This window comes from Cheilinus undulatus, linkage group 7 (genome assembly GCF_018320785.1).
Source record: "Cheilinus undulatus linkage group 7, ASM1832078v1, whole genome shotgun sequence".
Classification (NCBI taxonomy): domain Eukaryota; kingdom Metazoa; phylum Chordata; class Actinopteri; order Labriformes; family Labridae; genus Cheilinus; species Cheilinus undulatus.
This window is the reverse complement of record NC_054871.1, coordinates 47398975-47424496: the sequence shown is the minus strand read 5'-3', so window position 1 is coordinate 47424496 and position 25522 is coordinate 47398975. Positions and strand designations below refer to the sequence as shown.

Below are 25522 nucleotides of genomic sequence, written 5' to 3'. Positions count from 1 at the left end.
TTTTTTAAGTATGGTAATTAAGCTTTTTTTTGGAGTATTTTGAAATTAGACTGTGACAAAAAAGAAGCAAATAACAAAAGGTAGCGGGATGGAAGGTTTTATTTTGTAATTAAAAGGCCTAAAAGTAGCTATGCTGAAATCTCTAGTACTTATTTACCAAAACAAACAAAAAATAAAAGAAAATAAACCGACTACGATAAGATTTTAAGAAAAAGTGTATTATTGCCAATTTCAGGACCCATAAAATCATTAATACCGGTTTTAAAGCACTGATTTGTCAGTGATCACTTTTACCGTTGCAGATGATCAGCCATAGCTCACAATACCAGAGTTGTGTTCATTTCAATAATTTATCTCCATAAATCTGGGAAGAATTCAGGTCAAATCTGACAGAGTTTCATAAGAATCTAAATAAATAAAGTAATAAAATAAGTAAATCAATTTAAATATAAAAACAAAAGCAGAAAAACTAGCCTACAACCTCTTTAGATTAATATGCTATTAAAAAACCCTACAAAATCATAAATTCATGCATTTAAGACTTTTCAAAAGCCTTAATTTTGGCTGAATTGATTTACCAACTTTTAATACTTTTTAAGACTCTGCGGGCATCCTGAAATAAAACAAATTATAAACCACTTTCAAACAACACATTATCTCATATCATGTTTTAAATTCATCAAGATGGCTGAGATTAAACATCACTCTTAGCTCACAGATTTTTGCATGTTTTCTTATTTCATTCCCCTTTTTAATTTAGACTTTGTTGAAAAACATAAATTGCATTTTATCTTTTCAACAAAAAATTAAGCAGACCTAGAACTAATGCTTGGTGGTTACTGTGTATATAATCTCAGGGCCCATCAACAACCATCATCACCTATACAGATGGATATCTGATATCTGTCTGATAGATGCTTTTTTACTTCTGGAAACGGATGATGACTTTTTTTCTCATACTGTGTTTGTAAGAATGGCCAGGACAATGTAGAGAAGAAAAACCCAATAATTTAATGCACAGCCCAGTCTATCGCATAGTCCTAAAAAATTTCTCTCCTGATATAACTCCTAAAAATTCAATAAAAGTTGTGGCGTGGCATTGCACTACCTATCAGCCTGTCTCATACAAAGCCTCAGTGATTCAAAGGGAAATGTCTCTTCCTTCAAGCATTCATGTTTTGCACATCTTCATATTTCACATCTTTTCTAGTAATTTGTCCAACGTAAATTCCTAACTCTGTCTCAAACACAAATAAAGATCTTGCTAAGGTTTGGAGGTACCTGGTTAGTGAACCAATCACTGCCCTGGATGATAGTCTGAGACGACTGCCCTGGTTTACTGAAACAAAAACATGAATTTATGTCACATTAAGTCACAAAAGGAAGATTTTACTTTAATTTAGACTGTTTGTGACTAACACTGACTTGTTCTGTGGCCTGCGGATAGGGACGTCGTAGGCCCGAAGGATGTTGATCAGCAGCTTAATGTCTCCGTCAGACAGATTCTGAGCCGTCACCTTCTTCCTTTCTTTCCTCTGAGGTTTCAGCGGTCGTTTGGGTTCAGCCAGCTTGAAGAGGTTAAATCCCAGAATCCTGATTGTTGACACACAGTGGTTATTATACAGAAAGAGGGACCACAGACTGTAAACTAACAAACTCATGATTATAATTTAGGTAGGGATAAAAAAATCTGTTTTGATTCAAAGTTTGGGAAAGGATTATTTCCAACAACAGTACCCAGTCCTTCCAGGTATTTGCATTTAATAACCAAAATAACTCTTTCAAAGCAGGGTTTACTAAAATATTATACCTTTTTATTGCATATAATCAGCTTATGTGCATGTTTTACAAAAAAAAATCTGAACTTCATGACTTATTAACTATGGGCAGTGCTAAGTGCTAAGCCGGAGCTATGACTGGATTAGTCAGATGACAATAAGCATATTTAAGACTGTTTGATGAGGAAAAGGTCTACATTCCCTTCACAGCTGCAGTGAGCGGGTAGGTTAATGTGTCTTTCAGTTTAAAAGCAATCAAGCTAAAATACTGACCTTCATTAATTCCTTTAAGTTGTAAAAATATGTTCATTTTATAACTGCAGCAAAAACTAAATACGGAAATACAGAGTTTTGACACAGGCAAAAGCTAATTCTGTTGGCTCTATGACCTACAACAGTGAATGAGACCATCAGGGACAAAACTGATCATGTCTATATATCATAATGCTATCTAATGCCTGAAACTACATCATGGGATATGTGCCAAACAAAGCTATGGCACCACTGTCGCTTGTTGCAATCGATTATTTGTCTAAACAATCCTCAAGTGTGTGGCATTAATAATATGATTGTTTTAAAAGTGAGAACTTCCTGGGTCTTGAATCATCCCGCCGGTGGGGTCACCAACTTGATATTGTGTACTTTTACAGCAGGAATAACAACAGGAATATGAAATACAAAAGGAGGCCAGCTTGTGAGGATCAATTGTGCTCCTTTGTTTTTCTTTTCACGTCCTGTTTGATCAGGTGAGTTTCTGTGAGATCACTGAATCTCCACTGCATCACCTAGTGCGTGCTTTTGGAGGATTATAATAATAGTATAATCCATATAATAATAAATAGTTAAAACAATAATTATGTCAGTCATTTTCAAAAACAGTTAAACATTTTAACTCTCAACTGTGTAGTCAGCCTAACAAAGTTTCCTCTAAGACCTGAGATTTCCTCTATTTAAGTGTCTATAATGTATTTGAAAATGGGGAAATATTTCTTTGTTTGGTCAGACCTTCCCCTTGAACACATCTTTCCATCTCAGGGCAGAGAGAGAGAGTTGATATAAGATAAGATTTCAAGGATGTCCAAGATGATGAATGTTTTGAGTGCCCATGCACATCAAAAACATAAAGCAAATTTAACATATTGTTGGAAATGTTGACAACTCAGTAGAAGAATGACAGCAGAAATGGTTTCTACTCAGACTATTGATAAATAACAAGAGACAGGTTGGCATGAAAATTTGAACATGACAAAAGTGTGTGCCAAAGTTGTCCCAAAACTTTCGACCCTTAATCAAAAGGAAAAACTTAAGCTAATTTGTGGAGATATTTTGGAAAAATCTGAAGGAAACCAATTTTTTTTTAGAAGTAGTGGTTACATGCGATGAAACTTAGATCTTCCAGTATGATCCTGAACGGCAGTTGGAAAACACCGTCGTCAACAAGGATTAAGAAAGCATCACAAAGCAAGTTCAAGTTCAAGGCTGTGAAGATAGTAGGGTATTATTTTGGAGGAGTGGGTTAGAGAAGAGTCAATGCTGAACCTACTTGACCACCCTCCCTATTCACCGGATCTAGCACTGTGGGACTTTCTCCTTTTTCCTCAGATTAAATCTGAGCTCAGAGGAACACGTTTAGAGTCTGTGTCAGAAGTTAAGAAAAGAACGACAGAGGTTCTGAGACAGAAGAAGACCTACTGCACTGCTTTGATCAGTGGAAGACCTGAATGCAGTGGTGTGTTGATGCAGAAGAGGAGGAGATTGGAGGAGGAAGACATTGAAAAATATTTATGTTCAGCCTCATTTTTTAAGAGCCATACCTCGTGCAATGACCAAAGATGAGGCTATTTTGTATGTATATGAATATGGCGTGCCTTTAGACTTTGACTAGATCTAAAACAAAAGCTGGGCAACAAGGGTTTGAAAACCTCTGATTTACACTGTATATAGTTGAGGATGTAACAGTTCACAGAGGCAAATGTTCTTTCTTGTTTCAGTTTTGGGATCCTGGTTTGGGAAGGGTTCACCCAAAAGAAGTACTAAATTAATTTTTCAAGTTTTCCCATCTTGATCTGGGAGTAGCTAGATTCCTGTTTGTTCAACCTTGTGCTGTTTGAAACTTCCTGTAACAGTTGGCACCTTTAAAACGATATGCAATACAAAAAGCAGCACAGGCATAAATAACACCCTCTGATTTGAAATGATGAAATATATACAATGGAAAAAACCTCAATAAAATATGGCATCTTGGAGTAATGTCCCATAGATGTAATTTATTTACAAGTGAGGGGTAATTCGCGCTGAATCACCACTCATGTGAGCCAGTAACAGAGTGTGGACTGGTTTATGTAAAAGGGGAAAGCTGTGCATTTGAAGCAACAATACCAACTAGATTCAGGATCAACAACCTTTGACAAACTTCTGATTACTTATTCCTTAAAACATTTTACTGCAGGTACCAAATACCCGGAAGATGATTATTTTAAGTAGTAAATCATAAACAGTTTAGAGAATTTAGTTCAACATGATCAAAGACAAATAATAGCAGCAAATCCTGGATGGACTTAATACTGAACAGGGTCTATGTGCACTACAGTGGTGGGGTCAGGGTGCAAACTAAAAGGAGAATCAGAGACACAGGGGGAGGAGGACAAAAAGAGAAACTGTCAGCACATACCCAGGACCTGCACCTCTGTTAAAAATGAACAGCAGAAGAATCAAAGAAATGTACAACAGAAAGAACACATTCACATTAAATACCAAAGAAATTGTGCAACACCAGCTGGGCTGTCATTAAATTATTGACATAAATCTGCACAAAAGCAAACAAGGACTTATTTTCTGTTATGGTGTCCACATGTTGTGAAAGCTGCTCTTTAACAGTGATTTGATGACTTCCAGAGGAGAGCATTTATCACCTCAGGGAATGCTGAGTTCAAGATCAAATAGACCGAAGACGCATCGAGCCAGGAAACAAAACTTACATCAGCCTGAGATTTATCAACCTGTCACTCTTTTAGATGGGTTGATTTGACTCCTGATCCCATAGTTCACAACAATCCAAGTTATCTAACCTTTCCTTTACAATGCCAGTTGGGAAGTTTATGAAATTTCTCTTTTGGACCAGAGAAAAAAGGGTTGGATCATTTTTATAATGTGATAACATGTTACTGGACTGGAAGAAGCTCTTTTTTTTTTTATAAATGGTTGATATTAATGAAGAAATATTTGACATGCACACACACAAAAAAAGAAAGAATGTGAAAGATGGGAGAGAGACGGATTATTAAATCAGCTAATTATGCCTTTGGGAGTATTTACCCGATGCTCGGTATCTCCTCTTCTATCACCAGATCAGACAGGGTGTAATGATGGTTGGCAAGGAGAAACCTGTTGATGACTGATTCTCTGAGCTGCAAGAAGATAAGCAGAGTGGGTTTTAACTTTACAGCCAAATATCACAAACCAAAATGTGCCTGAAGGGTCAGTCTGTAGGTTCTCTACTGCACACAACACCCTGGCCTTAACATTAAGACTAAACTTACAGGAAACCTCCCCATTAAATTTGGCTTTAAACAGTGATGTTTTTGTGTTTTCTTTGGATTCCTGAGTCCATCTTTATCAATGATGCATAAAAAAGCACAACAAAAAAATCCCAAGCAAAGTCTGGTATTTACCAAACTATCATTTATTAATGTGTGTTAATTTGAGCACAATTCAGCCATTGATTTTTCTCAGGCCCAGCAGAATGTAAAGTATTTGCCACCTTCTCCCAAACAGCATGTTTTCTTTAGTTAATACTGTTCTCACAAAATGAACAATTCATTTGATTCACTTGGAGTTACTATACTTTTATCATTATTTTATGGTACTTCATCAGTTTTGTTCTGTGTCCATTTCAGTGTCTATGATGCTCCTTTTTTAATCTTCCTTTGTCATATAAGTGTGAACCCATGTGTTTTTTTTTTGAGATGCATCTGAATGCAACTTTAATCCAAATGATTGTGCATGAGCCTGCTGGTTATGAACATGTGGGATTTACCAACCCTGATTACCTACAAATTTGCATACGATTGGCATGGGAATGATAAATGAATATGGAGCATTTGTAACTTAGCACATTCTACATATCTTGTAAGACCAAATCTATTTTTTGTGTATGGTTGATAAACCAGGGCCCTGCTTGTATTTCACTAAAAATGGAAAACAGGCAAATAATGATTCTAAAAATTCCAAGTAATTCATAAAAATACTGACATTTAATTTAAGTGAGAAGGAAAAAGAATTTAAGAAAAAGCTGTTTGCACTGGGACAGGCCTGCCCACAGAGTTGGCTGGGCCCCTGACATACCCAGTGAATGGCCCCAGCCTAGCTGAGATTTATTGGTGGTATCATGTGTGTTAGATCAATTTGCCACTTTTCATTAGTTCCTAACAATTTTCAAATATTTTTCCCATTTTTTTTTACCCACCTATACCACTTTAACCCATTTTTGACACATTTTAATAATCACTTCTATTCAACCATTTTTATCATTTAAAACACATTATTGCCACTTTTAACAAATTTAGCCACTTTTAGAATACCATTTTACCACCTTTTCCACCCATTTTTTACCACTTTGAACCAAATTTTGCCATTTTCCAACACCTTTTCTGCAATTTCTGCAACTTTAAAACCCTCTATACAATTTTTACCTCCGCCAAGGAGGTTATGTGATCGGCAGGGTTAGTTACTTTGTTAGTTTGTTAGCAACATAACTCAAAAAGTTATGGACGGATTTTGATGAAATTTTGAGGAAATGTCACAAATGGCATAAGGAAGAACTGATTAGATTTTGGGAGTGATCCAGATCACCATCTGGATCCAGGAATTTTTTAAAGGATTCTGTACTACTGGGAGATAGGGCTAATGGCGGAGGTCTGCGCTCTCCGAGTACTTTTCTAGTTCTATCTATCTTTTGCCACTCTCTGTCTATTGTGGCCTGTGTTGACCAATTTTGCGCCACTAATAACCCTTTAACAACACCTTTCCCCTATTTTCTTGCTAATTTTTACCGCATTTCAAAACTTGACACGCCCATTTTTGTCACCTTAAAGACTTTTCACCACTTTTCTACTTGTTTTTGATACTTTTAGCCCATTTTCCCACTTTTAAGCCATTTCTGCTATTTTTAAAACCCCATTCTACCACCTTTTCCTCCCATTTATGCCACTTTTAACACATATTCTGTTTTTATTTTAAGAAACTACTCGTTGCGTTGATAAGAATGATTATTAGTCAGGTAAAAAAGTATGGTTATCACAGATTAACTACAGTGAACCATGATTCCCCAAAATGTGGCTGGGCCCCAGAAAGCTGCCCCCCCCGGTGGCCTTCCATTGGGAGTATTTGTCCATATTTTACTGTAACTTGTGTTTATAATGAAGACAAAATTATGATAATTTTTCAAAGCTGCCAGTGCTTTGCTTTGTTGGGTTAGGGGTTTAAACTTCTTGGTAAGTTTGGGAAATGATCTAGGCTCTGACTAATATTGATGCTTACATTGTATTTAGGTGCATATGCAGGGTTCACACACCTTTTCCAAGCTTAAATCTACAACCTTTTAAAGCACTTTTAAGGTACATTATCATGCTTTCCATTACTTTACCGCTGTGGTAAACTCTGTATCTACCTGTACTGTGTATTCTTATTTTACTCATGATACTTTATGTTTTTAAAGCAATATAAGTAGGACAAATTAAGGGAAAACAGCTAAGTCAATAAAAAAAGTCCCCAAATTAAAACGATTTTCAATGAATTCATTATTTGATTGTTATGACTCATGAAAATGATGACTGATGTTTTGAGTTAAGCTGGTTACTGTTTGATATCCTTTGTTTATTTTTCAAATCTTGAAAACACAGCATTGAAATTCAAGCATTTTCAAGGGTTTAAGCACCCGTAGGATCCCTACATATGGGTCACAGTGATCTCAAGGGTGGAAGATGACAGACAATAAAGACAATAGAATGTGCAAAGAATAAATTGACAAAAAATGATCAATTTTCAAGAAAAGCCCAGAGAAATTTCCAAACTTAAACAACTCACCTTCTGAAGGTATTTGGCAGCCAAAGCTCTGTGGGAATCTAGATGTTCTTTGGTGTCAATTATCTCTCCTTCTTTAAGTCTCTTCTCATAGTCCTGAAATCAGATTCAACAAAAAGAATTAGTATTAGTTTCATAAAAAGTGAATAAATCCACCTTCTGCCATATTTATTGAATCCTAAAATATAGAAAATATCTGGGGGATGACCTGGAACACATTGTCACTGATTTCACTCTCCAGAGCAGGAACAAACTTGTAATTTCTAAACTCTGCCACTCCCTGATTTCTGAGCTGAAGCAGACGAAATCTTTTGGATCTGTCCAACTCTTCATCGGTGACAAAGTTAAACTCCTCCTGCATCTGCTCTAGACGGAAGTATTCAGGAGCTGTCACTTCTCCACTACTGGTCACCTGGTAGAGAAAGAAAGAAAGAAGTTCATTAAGAAAACCTACAAACAGAAAGTCTACTGGATTGTTTAGACATGTTGATCTTCCAGAGTTCTATTCCTCGACACTGACCTTTAGCAGCTGCATGATGGAAGCATTACTTGGGTCGTTGGGGTCCAGTCTTGACTGTGTGGCCCACTCTCCAATCTTTTTCATGTCATACAGTCCAGATGCTCCGATATGCGTAACAGCATCAAAACGACCCAGGCCACTGAAAACACAGAAAGAGATAAACTTCACTCAAGAAAACAAAGGTATCTGGTTGTTGTCCACACGGATGAACTACAGAGTTTCAGCTTGAACTACAAAACCAGAAAGGTATGTTGCCATATTTTACTCCAGTAGTATTAAAGCACAATAAGGACTATTTTTCTTAGCATTCTGCTTTCTTCTTATTCAGTCTAGTTGATTTTTAAGTCAATCTACAGTCAGTCTGCATTGTTTTAGCGCCAATTTACAACAAATTTGATCTCAAGCCACTTTACAAAGAGGGCAGGTTGAGACTGTACTCTCTGTTATATTATTTGTTAAGACCCAATATCAATCCACCATGAGCTCAGCACTTAGTTACATTTAGCAAAGTTTCAGTGGCAGTAAAAAACTTCCCTTTACCAGGCAGAAACCTCGAGCAGAACCAGACTCATGTTGAACAGCATCTGCTGAAGATGCTGGAAACAGTCATGGACGAAAGTACTGGCACCCCTGGAATTTTTCCAGAAGTACACCAGTTCTCCCAGCACTTGTTGCAATTACAAATATTTTTGGTATACACATGTATATTTCCTTTATGTGCATTGGAAAAACACAAAAAAGCCAAAATTGACAGAATTTTACACAAAACTAAAAAATGGGCTGGTAAAATTCTGTCAGTTTTGGCTTTTTTCTTCTGCTTTTTTGTGTTGTTCCAATGCACATAAAGAAAATACATGTGTATACCAAAAATATTTGTAATTGCAACAATTTCTGGGAGAAATGGTGTATTTTCAGGAAAAATTCCAGGGGTGCCAATACTTTCGTCCATGACTGTAACTGGGCTAGGGTAAGGGTTAGCTCTTAGGACCTGTTATCCTGCTACATATCTTCTGACCCATGCATGACATGATTGACTGCCTTTATTAAACAAATGTCATGTCTAAGCAAGGTTTCATAAAGACAGAAACTTGGTGTACTTTTAAACAGCAGGATACCTGTAGGGTGGGAAGATGCATTCATGAGTACATGATGTATCAACACCTGTAGTGTGCTTTGGAAGTGATGAGCAGGGACGTAAACCACACACTTTGAGTAATTCATGAGACAAAACTGCCGGTATTATCCTTTGAGACACATTACCTGTGTTTGCCTTGTTTTAAGAGAGGGGGTGCTAGTAGGACGCCATCCTCCCCGACCCCCCAGGAAACACAGCAGGCCAACTTCCCAGAGGTCAGCAGGGTCTTCTTGCCATCAGCGTCAAAGGTCACATCTGAAGAGGCATATAAAAACAGAGTAGCCTCACAATTCTTATGGTTAAGACTACTCATCACTGAAGAAGAACTCATACAGATGGAGAGTCAGCGGGCTGAAAGAGAGAACAGAGAAACTTCTTTTGATAGTTTTGAGCAGGAGAGACCCCGAGCATGGGTTTGCATTTTCCCCACCTATGGGATTTTTCCATTACATGATGCGGCTTGGCTTCGGCACGGCAGCCCAGCTCAGCAGGGGGGGCTTGCTTTTCCACCACAACCGAGCTACCAGTTTGAGGGCGCGTCTAGAGCTGATGACGCAGTGTTTTGAGCCCTCCTCAATCTCTACACTGTCTGATCTGAATGACTTGACATCATGTTAAAGCAAAATATTAAACTATGACAGCGCTGCAAGCTGCTCTTTTTACATTCTCTCTCCCCGTCTCTCTTTTCCCCTCTCTCGCTGTCCCCAATCAGTAAACAAACAATAATTCATGCTTGTCATCAGAGAGGCTTTTCCTGCATTTAAGTTTAAGAACAGTCTCCTTATTATTGATTTTTGGGTTTCTAAAGAGCAGAAAATGAACACAATCATATTTTTGGATTGGGCAGTGAGAACGACATGATTTACTAGCGCCAGTTAATAAATTAAAGGCAGACTCCAACATGGGCGAAATGTTACGAACAGTTCCAGCATTTCATTTTGTAAAGGTCTAAAATTGATTTGTATATAAGAGGGAGAAAGGCTCAAACTTTTGTTATTAGTAGGTGCGGAAAAAGGTGTATTCCTGGATCTGCACCTGGTCCTTCCCGATGTCACACGTCAGAGTGAGAAGCCATGTGCATATCGGACCATAGTATGCAAAAAAATCTCAAGTTTTGGTCTTGTGTTATAAATATTTAAGTCATACAGTGAATGCTGACAACGCTGTCACAGAGATATGGACAGCTGGAGCAGAGACAGGGATGAAAAGTATCTCCCCATGGGGTGGAAATTTGTCATGGAGGGGTTATCAGTAGCAGAGGGGGAAATCCCCCCAGCAAATCGGACCCCGCGAAGCGCTTCGATGTCAGCGCAGCACGCTTGGGTTTGAGTGTGGCTCGGCGCGGCCAAACTGGTAATGGAGATGCAAATCAGCACAGCTTGGTTTGACTTGGAGCCGCCAAAAGCCATAGTGGAAAAGCCCCACTACACCACCAAGTAAGTTGAAATCGCTCATATTATCTTTGTTTCAGCTTTTTATGGTGTTATTATTCCTGTAGATGCCCGCAGACCCACACAGCTGATCAGAGGACCAGTGCACAGAGGCGGAAGGAGACAAAGTGCCGAAAGCTGGATTGTAAATTAGTGCCTGACACAAAGGGTGTTTTGGGGAGAAATGAATTGCTTTGTAAGTTTTTCGACAGCGCACAGGTGAGCAGACTTATTTTCTCTGTCCATTTTTATGTAAAACTGGTTAAATTATGCATATAAAACGTTCCCATCTACAGCCATTATGCTGCAGATCTCTCCAAGCTTGTAATGACCACAGGATCGACTTTCACAGAAATCATTGGAGGCTAATGCCACTGCTATAGCCAAGTGCCTTATACAGCATAACTTCAAAAATCCTGAAATATCCCTTTAATTAGTGACTAGGTCCGCATGGCTCTGATCATGACGTCGGTAAAAAAAAAATAATAATACAGGAAACTGGGGCTCAATTTATGCTGTTTACACTTGCAAAATCTTTCTGTTATGTTACTTTTATTTACCTGCTACAGTGGGCAGTAAGTTGAGAAAAATGTGCAGACACTTTTCAAAAATACCTGCATTTAGCTGGTGGCAGGGGCTTACTTTGCACCCTGGTGTGCCCTCAGTTTATCAAACACTACAAAAGAATTGCATCACAGCATATGGCACAGCAGTCCTTTACTTTTGATGATCTTGTTTTTCTGATTGTGGGACACTAAAATCATAAGCATAACTGAAACTAATTTAATCACCCAGCACTACATTGGTGCATGCATTCTTAAAGTTGCTAATAGTGTTTAGTGTGTTTAAACTATGAGCTAAAGTAAAATCAAAGTATTTTACCATTTCCTACTCCAGCAGATGATGTCACTCTCTGGTTGCTGCTGAACTCAAACTCCTCAACAGAAGCACTGCCTGTCACTACTGTGGGATCAGGCACTGGAATAAACACTTGAGCCAGGAGGGAGGATGATGAGCCGATCTCCTCATAGATCTACGTGTACAGAAGGAAGAGAGTGGAAGAGAATCTAGCAGTTTTCACAGCAGAGGTGCAGATTAGACAGTGTCAGCGAGCTAAAACGTCTCTGGACCGTACCTGCAAATTGATGCTCTTGGGACAGTTTACGATCTTGAGATTGAAAATCTGGCCAAAGTGGACTCTGAAGTCATTGTTTAGCGAGCGGCTGTCTGTTCTGGAAACTTCTTTGTCATTGTAGAGGATCTTGATGAACAGAGAGTGCCTTGCGACATCCTGTCTACGAGCCTTTTCTTCCCTGAAATGAGCAGTAAACAAACATGATAAAACATCTGCAGTAGCAAGGTATCAGTGTAACTTTCTCAAGAAGAATTTAGATCCAAACAACTGCCTCAATTTTACAGCTTATCATTGTTTTCAACCCTTGCATTGTTATTTCTTAATTAAGAGAGCAGCAGGCTGTTTGTGTGTTCCCATTCATACTTGGAGCATTGTTCGGTGGCAGTGATATTTCCAGAAGCAGTGAGCACGGGGATCAGGATGGGCTCCCCTGGTTTCCTGCGTATCCTGGAGGCTTTCTCTCGGACCCACTCCTCTATGGAGTCCAACCCTTGCTTATGTGGAGGCTCTGGCTTTGAAGGCCCATCATCAGCGATTCCCTCTGATTTACTCATCTCCTCATCCTCATCTTCTTCCTCTGTGTCATCCTGGGATTGTCCTTTCTTCTTCTTTCTCTTCTTCTTTTTGGCTTTCTGGAGGGTATAAACATAGGTTTATTCAGGGAGATGTATATATTCATGGTATAGTTTGATTTTATGCAGGAGGAATGTTATTTACAGATTTGCATGCAGCAGTGAGTTTACATTTAAGAACAGAAGTTGCTCATATTGAGCAAAAAAAATGTTTAAAGTCATGACTGGGTTTTTAACACAGGAACAAGTCTTTTTTCTCTTTTGCTGGCAACACATTACTGATATTCTTACAGTTAGATATGATGGCAGATTTATTACGCCAGCTGTAGCGGGTACCTGTTTTCTTCTCCAGAGTTTCCACTCCTCCAGCTGTTTCTTGTACTCCGCCAGCTTTCTCTGGTAGTCGTCCTCAGTCTCCGCGTCTAATTCAAAAATCTCCGCCCGGATTTCCTTCTCATACTCCTGCTCATCTTTAGCCTGGTCCACTGTTTCTCTGGAGCACAGTTGAAAAAAAGAGTCAAAAAAACAAGAATCTTTCCAACATGTTAAAGTGAGATACGTATATTTTCAAGAAAACATAATCTAGGGAAACTAAAGAATGTGTACTCTGAATTTTATTAGAAAGATTAAACTTGGAGCTTAAACACATTTACATGCAGGAAGAGTTGAGTCCATCTCTAGATCTTTTTGACAGCCCTTCTTCAGTCCATTTACTTTAAGAACAAATTATATATATATATATATATATATATATATTTATTTATTTATTGATCAACAAACAAAAAACCCTAGCTCATATTTATAAAGGAATTTCCTTTAAAGGCTTAAAGAAGCAACAGCTGTTCATGTATTGCCGCATCAGCTGAACATGACGTACACCTAGAGATTTACCTTCTGAGGTAGAGCTTGTATGGAGTGTTTTTTTTGCCCTCCTGTGAATCTCTCAGAGCCTTTATCTCTTTCCACACTTTAACGATATTCTTCAGCAGAGTCCCGTCTTTCTCCTGCTCACTGTCCCGCAACTGCCGAGTGTTCCTATCATATTCAGGGAGAAAAAGCAGAGCAGGAATATTCTGTGTCATGTTGCCAAAGGTCTCTGATTATAATCTAAACAGAATCACCAGAGAACACATCTGGGGAACTTACTTGACCTCCTGAATGTAATCTGTTATACTCTGCTGCAACGCCTGACTGGCTCTCTGCTCGCCATAGAACGTCAGCATACTTGCTAGTGCACTCCTCAGTCCATTCAGCTGCAGCACACAGGAAATGCACAGAAAACCATATATTTTATGCATACCAAAGAATTCATATGTATTGGTATAGTTTTAGGGTTGAAAATACATCTAGATTTGTATATACATTTTCCATACAGTATTAGGATATAGGATAAGACCATGAACAAGGCCTAACACTCTTGTTTGCAATAATAACCACCAACAGTAATATGCTTATTTACCGAATGACAAACTATATGAAATGTTTGGTCTTAATAGGGGATTATCATTTCATTCATTTCTATTTCATTTAGGAGCATTTATTTCATCAGTAAAACACAAATGGAATTGATGCCTATTTGATACCCAATTAAAGTCCTGAACACGCTATACTCTGTAATTTATCACCTTAAAAGGTTTAGAAATTGCAGGAAAACTACTGCAAACCTTCAATGTTGCACAAACAAGTTGGCAACATGTGGAAAAGTGGGTGAAACTCGCTAGTGGTTAGGACCCCCCCCCTCACTCCTTTACAGTTCCATCCACATTTGCAACTGTTGCCAACATATTTTTGCAATTTAGACAACACTTTCTTTCTTTTGGTTAAATATCTGACAAAAGACAGTGACCTCAGAGCTATTTTAAACTACTGATGTAAAAATAATGGAGATTTTAAATATTAAAACACATTTCAAGCCACAGTATGCAAAATTTTTGCACTGAAATGATGCTATTAATTTAACAATACTAGTCCTCTGTTATATGTTTTATTTAGCTGAATTCTTTCATATTATTGCCATTGGAACACTGAATGTTACACGAAAGACTGCTTTATAATGCAGAGATAACTGCTGCAGAAAACTGCCATTCTGTTGCTGCATCTCATTCATGTTTAGTGCTGCTTATTTGTGATGAAGTAAGATTAATCTCTGCAATCCAGGCCTTCACAGTAATACCTGCTAACCTGCAAAAAGTGGGTAGCTTTCAGCCATGGCAGGTACCCCAGTGACCCCACCTAGCTGACACAACCTATACTTCACTCTAACTGTACATGGCTGTTGGTGCCTGCGTTTGTAAATTAGATGCCTCCTGCAACGTTGTCGATTTGGGGCAATTTTTCCACAAATGCCTGCAATGTAGCTTAGCCTCTGTGTGGGTGCATGTAAACACTGACTCAATGTCTCTCATGCCTTATGCACAGCAACACACACAAACTGACATGTCAGTAGTGCAAGATCAGAAATCAACCTGCAAAGGAAAAAAGGGGACAAAAAAAGCTTTGATGTACTGGAGAAAGCTCCTTTCTTTCCTTGCATGGTGGCGTATCAGCACATCAGCGCTGTGTGTAGGAGTTTGTCAGCAATTTTGAGGATTAAAACAAAAAACTGGTATGATATTTGGTGTTTGGGACCTTTTTTGCAGTGGTGTCAATATCATTGGATTTTTGTAAGAATCATACCAAAGTTTAATGCTTTGGTATAGACGGTATGCATGTGACATCACAGACAGCATGAGCCTCTGTGGTTCCACCACAGAGCGGCAGAAAGCAAGAAATTGTGACAGAAATCCGTAGACAGAAAGCAGTAATCGCTATTATTTCAGCTGAAACTGCCATCTTCATCGGCGCTACGGCAGTAGGTAAAGGGTTAAATAACTATATCTTGATAGTATTCACTGTGGTCAGTATACAGTAGATCTCTGGCTGATGAAATATGTTTGCAGAAATGTTTGGATACCATGGATAACCATGACCTGGATGAATAAGGAACCTCTTTGCTGACAAAGATGAAGCTGAGCTATTACAGCAGCTACAACAAGCATTCAGTTAATGATGAATATAATCTAAACCTCTCTACATTCTCCTTCCTCTTACCTCAAAGAACGACCTTAAATTTCAGCAGATCAACATTAGAGTGAAGAAATATCTGAGGTGACAGGCTGTTTAAGTTTTATAGCTGTACGAATAGTCCTGTAATGTCTGATTAACATGGCTGGTTTTATAGGAAAAGACAATAAATAAATTAATTCAACTGTCAAGTCCATTGATATTTATTACACATTAAATAAAGTAGCCTTTGTATGAGGTGATTGTATCTGATGCTATAACAGTTTATACAACATAATATAAAAGTTGATACCTGTACTGTGTGAATTTATCACATTAAAAACAAAATAAATATGTAAATGGGGTTTAAACTGAACTAGATTAGCTAAGACAGGCGAGGTACTGTGACCTTATTTTGAAATGCATTCTGAATTTTTGCAAACAGATTAAGCAACCACAGTGCGATCTTTTTACAGATTAGCTAATGTGTGCAATCAGGCTCTGCTTCCTGTAATTGAAATCAGGTCCATATATGGGCTGAGCAATTAATTGCAAACCGGATTATACCGTAATATGGCTGCTGCAATTTTCAAATCGCAAAAGTTGCAAATTTCTTAAAATGTGTCAGAATACCACTTTCATACTTTTTTGCAGCAGAGATGTCATGCACATTATGCAAACATTCAAGATCTTGCTTTTTAGAATAAAAATCCCTGTTTTACTAATGAATTTGTTTTTCTTATTTAAAACAAGATTGACATAAAAATGATCATCCTCTTCAATATAGCAACTGATATCAAATTTGCAATATGAGCCACAATAATTGCAATTAGATATTTGTTTTAAATTGTTTTTTTTAGGTAACATATGGATCCCTGCCCAGTCCAAATATCCTTTATATATTCATTGGTTTTACACTTAGGAGACAGCAGTGTTTCAGACCATTTTTCCACTGAGCCTGGCTGAGTGGGTGCTGAGATTGAAGTCATACCCTCATACCCTCTACTGTGATAATCATTTGTTATCTATTATGTATTATAGAAAATAAAGCTGAGATATATATTGTATATTGTCATTCAGCTTGTTAAAAATCAAGTATTGCCCATCCCTGTTCAGCCCACAGGTGGTTTTTACCTTGTCTGTAAGGTGTCTTGTGGGGTTATTGTGCTGCCTGGTGAGGTACTGATCATACAGCTGAGCAAGACGAACTCCAAGGACGTGCTCATGACTGAAGAGTGGGTGATGAGAGAAGATGAGCCCAGAGACATCCACATCGAGCTGGTAGTCCCCTTCAGGGTCCGCTGCACCCGCAATGTACTGATTTGCATACTTGAACATTATAGGCTGGAGGAAAGAGCAACATCATCCATCATGCAATGTTCTGGAAAATGATAATCACTGTGAAATATGCTAAAGCCTTCCTAAGTGTGTGTGCAAGTTTAAAGGAAGCATGAGATATTTAGGGAGATTGATAGCACCATCAGGGAGTGCTGTAAAGAAAAGTCATGCATGAAAACAGAGTACCATAAACAACAGATTAAGATGAAATGAATGATCTGTTTTAGGGGCGATTACATGTGGCACGTGTATCTAAAAAATAAAAAAAATATGAAAAGAGAAGTCCACAATTACACTGATTACACACATGCTTGTTTCAAAACATTTCGATACTTCCAGCCAGCAAACCACATTTATTTTACACTCTTTAGTACCTACACTGTCAGTCCTTCTAGTTTTATATTAGGAGTGACCCCAAGTGGGTAAATATCCAATAAATTTATCAAGAGCTGACAATCTCATTGTTGGACATCAGTCTGTGAAACAAGGATCATTCTTTCCTGCTATAGTTCCATTAAATATGTAATCATAAACAGATTTTCCTGTTTTTTCCAAATGAATCATGACTCATAGCCTGCCTTGGTTTAGACATCAGCTTGTTAATGCTTTTAATGCAATTCTGAAAATAACTCCTAATCAATAACAACTCGCAATCAATCTTAATGTGTGCATGTATAAACTTAAGGAGGCCATTAGACCAACGGTATCTCAGCTAGCCTTTAAAGTTTCCCTGTCATTAAGGGTTTGCTAATGGACTAACTTGAGTAAAAAAAGTAGCCAGGAGGCTCATGAAGAAGACCATTACGCTATGGGCCTTTCTATACTGTAAATGGGCACTTGTAATGTGGTTATTAGGTCACCACCATTCAGACTTAATGAGTGAGAAATCAAACAAATCAAGTCCTATCAGAGAATAAACTGTTGTTCCAAGTCTATGAGGCAAATATTTTGATGTAGTAGTATAACCCTCATGTATCAAATGAGAACACAAAAACAGACGTTCGTCAGTCAGATCTGACTCTGTAAATTCTTTGGGACACTCATAGTTTGCATAGTTTGGTTTTCCTCTGTGATCAGTCACACCTTTGCAGTCGGGGTCTATGAACTCGAGCTGCTTCAAAACAACACACAGATGGACCATTCAATCATACAACTGTTAGATGATCACTTGTCAGCACTGGATTCTTCAATCTGAGATCATAATCATTGCATTAAAAAAAAATTGTCCAGTTAAAAATAAAGCAGAAAGACTCTGAACAGGTACTGAGAACAGAGACAATATGCCATGTACTGGCGTCTCTTATTGGTTACCAGTGAAGTAAAGAATTGATTTTCATTTTACAAAGAGTTTTTAAGCAGTGCATGAATTATAAAGCTGTCAAAAGAAATACATTTGTAACTGTGATTGAACTCAGAATTTTTGTAGTTAAATGCGATTAATCGCATCCTTTTTGTCATGTTCCACTACACATTTTGCATTTTTTGTGTCCCTTTGGATTTTTCTACTGTCTCACACTATGGGTAATTTATTTCCTGATTGGATACAGACCTGCTTATGCATTAAGACTGAAAGATTTTAACATGAAAATAACCATGAAAAAAGGAACTTGTTACGGTTTGCAAAGGTAATTAAGGGGACAGTAAAAAAGTTCAATCGTTGATGACACAAGGTGCACATCACTGTGGCTCCTGGAAGACATGATTGTAGGTTAAACAAAGTGTCCTAAAAGTGACAATAAAGTATGCAATTAAAAAAATGCTGCACTAAATGTGGACCTTAATTAATCATGATTAATGCGATTAATCTTGAAAGCCCCAATTAGGAATCATAGGGCTGCTTGATTATGGCAAAAATTATAATGATGATTACTTTGACTGATATTGAGATCAACATTAATAACTCATTCATCTTACATCTGCTCCACATCCATTATTTACTTAATCACTCTAAACCCTTTTCACTTTTTTCAGAAAGCATTCAGAATGATGAAAAACAAGCAATAGATGAAAAGAAATATGAAAAAATAAAAAAATAAAATAAAATAAAAATGATAAGACAATAATTATCAAAAGTGAATAAAACCAAATGAACAGATTATGGGGTCATACAAAGTCATCGTTTCTGGATTAAAATAAAGTTACAATTAAACACATGCAGGAAACCCACTTTAGGATGCATTTCTAATTTTGCTCAAACATATATGTTAAACATGTAAATACAAGGACCCCACTGAACAATGTGATTGTGCATGTGCAACCAAACATTTACAATCCTGATAATTTAAGCACCCACTTCTGTGAAGTATTATGGGTAATTGGGACATTGCCACTGAGATCTTTAAAGCCTCAAATGTGAAAAGTCTGTCAGAGCTTACTGGGAAACATTTATTTAATGAGGATATCCTTTAGCTCCCACGAATAGAAGCTGAGAAGAGTAATACAATTACTGAGTGATTACATGCAGTTATCTATAATCACGCAACTCTACTCTAAAAGATACAGCATGTAGAATTTCTGCACTGAAATATCAATGTTTGACATAGATATATTAGGTGGGGTGTGTAAAGGGCTATATAAATAAAGTACATTTACATTTATTAATTTTCAACAGTGACCATTCCGATGTTACATGTCATTTTTAAATTGAGGTCTTACAGTATCTCGGGAATTTTCTTTCCTAAAATTATCAAAGACAGAGAAATTCTTAAGGTTTATAATCGTGACAGGATGTTGCTTTTTTATTGGGGCTGCAATAGGCTGCGAGTTCAATCCCTCAAACTCACCTTTGTAACATAGAAACCCCCAACACTCTGAATTTCCAGTGAGTAAAGACCAGCACTGCTCAGCACTGCCAACCTCTGTGGCCTCCTTCTTTATACTACTTCTTGTTTTGAAATGATGACACTGTTCAATAGAAACAACACCTCATAAACCGCATTTATGAAATAGAAAACCAGCATTTCATTTTCATTCATAAATTTCTCACAATGAGGGAGAAATCATTTAACATTATTTAACGGAGTCCCCAATTCAAAACAAGAAGCAAACTGCAGAGATAGGTGAACCTGTGCAGCGCTGGCATGTACTCATCATACTGTATAATGTTTTTGGTTGAAGCCCTCAGTGGCAGAATTTTATATACAGTATGTTTAAAGGAACAATTAGAATATTTATTAAGCCATGTGAGAAATATATGTGATACAGTATAATCTACAGTATATCTCAGTTTCTATCTCTTCCTTCTGTTTGTAGAAACATTTACAACATGTTTCTTCTGAATTTGAAATATAAATCAGTTAGCCAATAGCTAAATTGAGCTGCAGCTGACTACATCAAAATGTTGTGAAAGCATGGCCTTTTTACTCAGCCCTCCCACCTATAACAAACTTGCAGCTTTCCGTCCATGCATGTAAAATAATTTCTGTTCTTATGTCTGAGTAAGCCTAGATTATTTTCAGGTAATTTGGATGCACAGTGTTTTAGAGATAAAAGTGATGGAAGTGAGAGTATCAACTGACCTTCCTGAACACAGTCTGCAGAGAGGGGTGCAGGTCCCCCTCCATTTGGAAGAGTGGGGGTCGAGTGGACGACTCCTTTATGGGGTCTGGAAGAGCCAATATCCTGCCATCATCTCCAAACCACTCCTTTCCCTTCATTAATAGATTAAAAAACTGATATTAGATCCTTGTTCCTGTGGTCAAAAACACCTACAGATGGCCAAATCAAGCTTTAACTGTAGGCCAACTTAGCTGTGCATGTAAATGTACTGAATAACTTTTGTGTCAAGTTGGTTGAGATTACCTCCTCCATTTTTAAGATGCGATTCTCCATAATGTTCTCATTGATGCGTGAGACAGGAGGCCTCTTCCCCACGTACAGACCCTCATCCTCCAGGTAACGAGGCTTTATGTTTTCAGGCAGTTTATTTTTGGTGTCAACTATAACAGCAACAGATAAATGTCGTTAAATGCAGAAGTGTTAAACAGACCAATGACTCTCAAAATATCACAGCTGTCACTATCAATCAACTGTAAAAACATACCATTTCTATGACCTGGAATAAAGAGAAGTTCACTCGCTCTCTGAAGAAGCCCTTTAAAGCCAATATACTCTGCTTTTTTCACCTCCAGGAAGTCATGAGACGACTGTCCAATCATGAACAAATCCTCCCCAGCATCTTGCACGAGAGGAGCTTCTTCATCCTACAAAACATGACATATTTAGGATGGACTCTGTCCTATCCAGTTTCACCAAAATAAAGAAGTGATTAAACAATGCAGACTGCTCTACACTATAATCAATATTATCCTACCTGGTTTTCAATTTCATCCTGATTATCTTCACCTTCAGGATCCCCATCCTCTTCAGCATCTTCTTCCTCTTCATCTCTGTCAGCTGTTTTCTTCTTTTTTTGTCTTTTCCTGCTTTTCTCCTCAGTTCTCTCTTGTAGCTCTGGCTCAAAGTTGAATGTAAAGAAGTTGTATGCTTCCTCAGCAATAGGTACGCCTTTTTCTGTCTGCATTTTAAAGAGGAAAATAATTAAAACAAAAAATGTTGTTTGAATGTGATTTAATTCCTCAATTCTAGCCTTACTCGTCTTGCTGCTTCTTTGAATTTGACCCTGGTGCCCAGTGAGACAGGATCATCATGTCTTCCTGCTCTGTCTGGATCAACCTGTAAAACATGACCAGTTAAACGTCCACTGCTGAACTGGGTTTAGAAGTACCACTGTGGTGAGAAGTACTGTGTCTGGAAGAGGCTCACCTCTCGGTCGAACCTGGTCACAGTGTCTCTGTCTCTGAGTCCTTGCAGACGACTTGGAGGCTCCTGGGCGGCTTCCTGCTCCTGGAGACTCTCACCTTTGGACTAAAGCATGGAATAACATACTCATATTTCCAACATTTCTCTCTCACAAAAAATACTCGATCAAATTATTTGCAAAACAGGGAGTTTACTCTGGCGGCTTTCAGTCTCTCTTTCAAACGTCGCGCCACAATGTCATCCAAAAGCTTATAGCCAGCGTGGTGAGCCTTTGAGGAGTGGCCTAGAAAACACAATCCCATCACAAATGCATGAGTAACAAAGATTTCTACTTGTTGCTTTGTTTTAAAAAGTTTTAGTGATTTCAGAAAAGAAAAGCGGTACACGGTAAAAATTAACCAGTTGTTCAAGCTGAACAACTTTGGAAAGTTGTCAAAAATCTAAGCTGACTAAACTTGAGATAAGAGGTTGAGATAAGTCAGTATTTTTAGTACATCAGAGTACTGACAACACTGAGGACAAATCTAAATACTTAATAATATCATCATAGTTCTTAAAAATACAAGGAAATATTGGTTTAGTTCTATTGGAAGTTCCTCACCCCTCTTCTTTGAAATTTAACAGTGCATGGTTTGCAATCTTTCCTGTGACAACACAAGGAAGAAGGGGATTTGTATGCATGATTTTAAGCAAGTTTATTTTATTTTTTTTTTATGTAAAAAGCTGTAGGTTAGAGAATTACAATGTGTACCCAATGCTAATTATATCGGCAGATCTTTATGGCTGTTCTGGGTTGTTATGGACTCTGTCATCTTTAGTTTTTACTTTCATACACAAATACATGAAGTATGTACATGAGCATCTAGGGCATTCCTCATTTGTTTTCTGCATGACACTTCCAATATTATAGTTATACTAGCAAGTAATGAAGCCGCTTTTTGGGGGATTGTTTAGATTCACCTTGGGATGGCTAAAAATGTTTTTAGGACATTTAAGAGACTGTAGCAAAAAATGCATGGTATTGGTGCATCCCAAATATTTATCCAAAAGAAAAAAGCTTCCCTTGTCTAACTAACTGTCTAACTAAACCTTTCCTTACTTATCACTTCCTTATTCCCTATATTACCTAGAGGAATCCTGGCAGTAAGGCAGGTAGGCAGTCCCTTTTTTTTTAGCTTTATTATAAATATATTTCTATCTTTGAATCAACTTTATTATAAGGTTTTTTCTTATTTCGACTTAAAACAGGGATTTTTCCAGCTTAGAGAAGTAATTCAATTGATGTATGAAAATGAGTGATTGCTTAATACAGTGGTCTGCAAAGTGGGCCATGGGTCCCCCCCCAGGGGGACATGGGGTCATAACAAGGGGGGCGCTGCCAGGCTAAGCAGCACCAGCTGATGACTTCAGCCTTATAGAAGAGGAGCAGTTCAATGAATTCACTTCAGATTCAACGATATTATTGCGGTTCAAGTCTAAGACATTGTCAGCGTTTTGAATTGGAGTGGAAAAGGAGTAGTAGTAGCTAGGCATGAGAGCCTTTGCCACACTTATTCCTTTAACAACATCCTACCTGTGTGAGGATGTTGCAAAAGGCTAATGCCTCTACAATACAAAATCCAATCATAGCTGGACACTGTATATGAGCTGAGAGTGGCAGTCTCACAGCTGCACCCAAAACTCTAAAAGATCTGTAGCACCAAATAAAATCACTCACTGAAATTATTGCAGGACTGGGTGTATAAATCTTAAAGGTGTCCATTAAGGTTTTATTTTCAGTGAATTGTTCATCTTTAGAGAGTCAGATTTTTAAAACTCAAAATTTTAAGGTTTTATGTTGTGGTAAATCCTCCAAAAAAAGGAATTTGTTTGCAAAAACTGTGAAAAACGGTGTGTTTGCTAAACAATTAGGCTACATGTGGATAGTTATGGTGAGGGGTGGGGGTGGGGATGGGGCTGAAAATATTTTCATCTGCCAAAGGGAGGCTCGATCGAGAAAGTTTGGGAATCACTGGCTTATTAATTGCTGAAGATCAACTATTGTTATTGTTTGACATGTTCATCAAAGCCCTTCTTTATATCTCATTACGTTACTGCTGTAGTCTGGTTTGTTTATCAATGTCTGGTAAATCTATGTGGTCAGAGCCCTACTTTTTGTGCTGGTTAGTTAAAAAATAAACTTCTACTACATCTGCAGTTATGACAACTACTACGGCTACTACAATTTTGAAATCTAGCCCTGAGGAAGACCAAATGCATAGGGAAAAATAAAAACTCAGGGGGAGGAGGGCACTAACCTTTCAGGGAACCAACCGGAGGTTTCGACAAAACTGCAGGTTTTTCATCTGCCTTGTCAGCTGATCCTTCATCTTCACTGTGGCGTTGGACACGTGAAATCTCCTCCACACCATCATCTTCAAGTGGCTCCTGGGCTGAAGACTGTTCAAGTTGCTAATACACAACAAAAAATATGGATCAGATATGTCTATATGTACTATGGATGTCAAGATACCAAAGTGAAACTATGACCATCAAAATCAGTTGGCATTGATACCTTTCTCACTACCATGCCAATAAATATAGAAGTCTTAGGTGGACAACTATGAGTAATTTCTGTTTTTTTTTTATTTATTTATTACGCTGTCAAACTCCAACACACTGTTGAAATTTCTTGACTAAAACACTGACAAGATATTTGTACAATTTGGACAGTGTTAAGTTTGCTTGCACTTTTTAAAGGATTCCCTCTTTTCATAAATTCTTATCTTATCAAATAGTTACAGCTTTTTAAAGTTTGGGCTCTATTTAATATTAGGATTCATTAAAATGATGGAGAATTTATTATTAAAAAGGTTTTGTAGAGAAAAATATCAAACATTTTGAAAACCTTCACATTTATTATCTGAGTTATTAAGTTGTTTATATACACATGAAAACCATGTAAATGTTATTACAGTACTTTGTTAGTTAGCATTTGTGTTATGTGCTAGAATTTGCCCCTTCCTGATTTCTTTTTTTGTATATTTGTCACATCTCAATGTTTCAGATCATCCAACATATTTTATTTCTAGACAAAGATAAGCTGAGGAAATATACAATGCAGATTTTAAATAATGACTTTATTTAGTAATGGAAAAAAATCCACCCAAACCAGGCCTTACAGTAAAAATGTAATTGCCCCCTAAACCTTATAACTGGTTGTGCCACCCTTGGCAGCAACAACTGCAGCAAGCATTTTGGGATAACAGTCAATGAGTCTATCAGGTCCTGAAGTTGTCCAGGTCCTATGTTTTTTTTCTTTTTTTTAATGTAGTGCTGTTTTAGTTTTGCTCAAGATGTAATCGGCTAAAAAAATAAACTTTTGTCTCGTCAATCCACAGAATATTTTCCCAAAGCTCTTGGGGATCATTGAGATGTTTTTTTGACAAATATGTGACAAGTTTGTATTCTTTTTGGTCTGCAGTGGTTTTCCCCTTGGAACTCTCCCATGGATGCCATTTTGCCCAGTCTCTTTCTTATTGTTGAATCATGAACACTGACTTTAACTGAGTCAACTGAGTCAAGGGACGTCTTCAGATGTTTTTTTTTTTTTTTTTTTTTTTTTGTTGTTTTCTTTTAATGACCTCCTGGATGAGTTGTCAAGGTGCTCTTTGAGTAATTTTGGTAGGCCAGCCACTCCTAGGAGGGTTCACCACTGTTCCAAGTTTTCTTCATTTGTGGATAATTGCTC

General features: G+C 37.6%; 1 protein-coding gene across 3 annotated transcripts in view; it reads right to left on the bottom strand.

Annotated features, from left to right (window-relative positions):
• The window catches only part of cc2d2a (coiled-coil and C2 domain containing 2A), a 38988-nt gene that overhangs the window by 10804 nt on the left and 2662 nt on the right, over nucleotides 1-25522 (bottom strand). For all 3 annotated transcript variants that reach the window (XM_041790549.1, XM_041790550.1, XM_041790551.1), the window contains 22 exons: nucleotides 24090-24243; nucleotides 21987-22075; nucleotides 21796-21897; nucleotides 21625-21705; nucleotides 21344-21547; nucleotides 21074-21233; nucleotides 20833-20969; nucleotides 20550-20681; nucleotides 16828-17037; nucleotides 13798-13904; nucleotides 13543-13686; nucleotides 12988-13144; nucleotides 12443-12711; nucleotides 12080-12257; nucleotides 11827-11977; nucleotides 9640-9769; nucleotides 8380-8518; nucleotides 8068-8271; nucleotides 7863-7955; nucleotides 5094-5185; nucleotides 1426-1593; nucleotides 1282-1339 (listed from right to left, as the gene is read on the bottom strand). In XM_041790549.1, coding sequence (XP_041646483.1) covers nucleotides 1282-1339; nucleotides 1426-1593; nucleotides 5094-5185; nucleotides 7863-7955; nucleotides 8068-8271; nucleotides 8380-8518; nucleotides 9640-9769; nucleotides 11827-11977; nucleotides 12080-12257; nucleotides 12443-12711; nucleotides 12988-13144; nucleotides 13543-13686; nucleotides 13798-13904; nucleotides 16828-17037; nucleotides 20550-20681; nucleotides 20833-20969; nucleotides 21074-21233; nucleotides 21344-21547; nucleotides 21625-21705; nucleotides 21796-21897; nucleotides 21987-22075; nucleotides 24090-24243 — 3159 coding nt within the window. The remainder of the gene's footprint in view (nucleotides 1-1281; nucleotides 1340-1425; nucleotides 1594-5093; nucleotides 5186-7862; nucleotides 7956-8067; nucleotides 8272-8379; nucleotides 8519-9639; nucleotides 9770-11826; nucleotides 11978-12079; nucleotides 12258-12442; nucleotides 12712-12987; nucleotides 13145-13542; nucleotides 13687-13797; nucleotides 13905-16827; nucleotides 17038-20549; nucleotides 20682-20832; nucleotides 20970-21073; nucleotides 21234-21343; nucleotides 21548-21624; nucleotides 21706-21795; nucleotides 21898-21986; nucleotides 22076-24089; nucleotides 24244-25522) is intronic.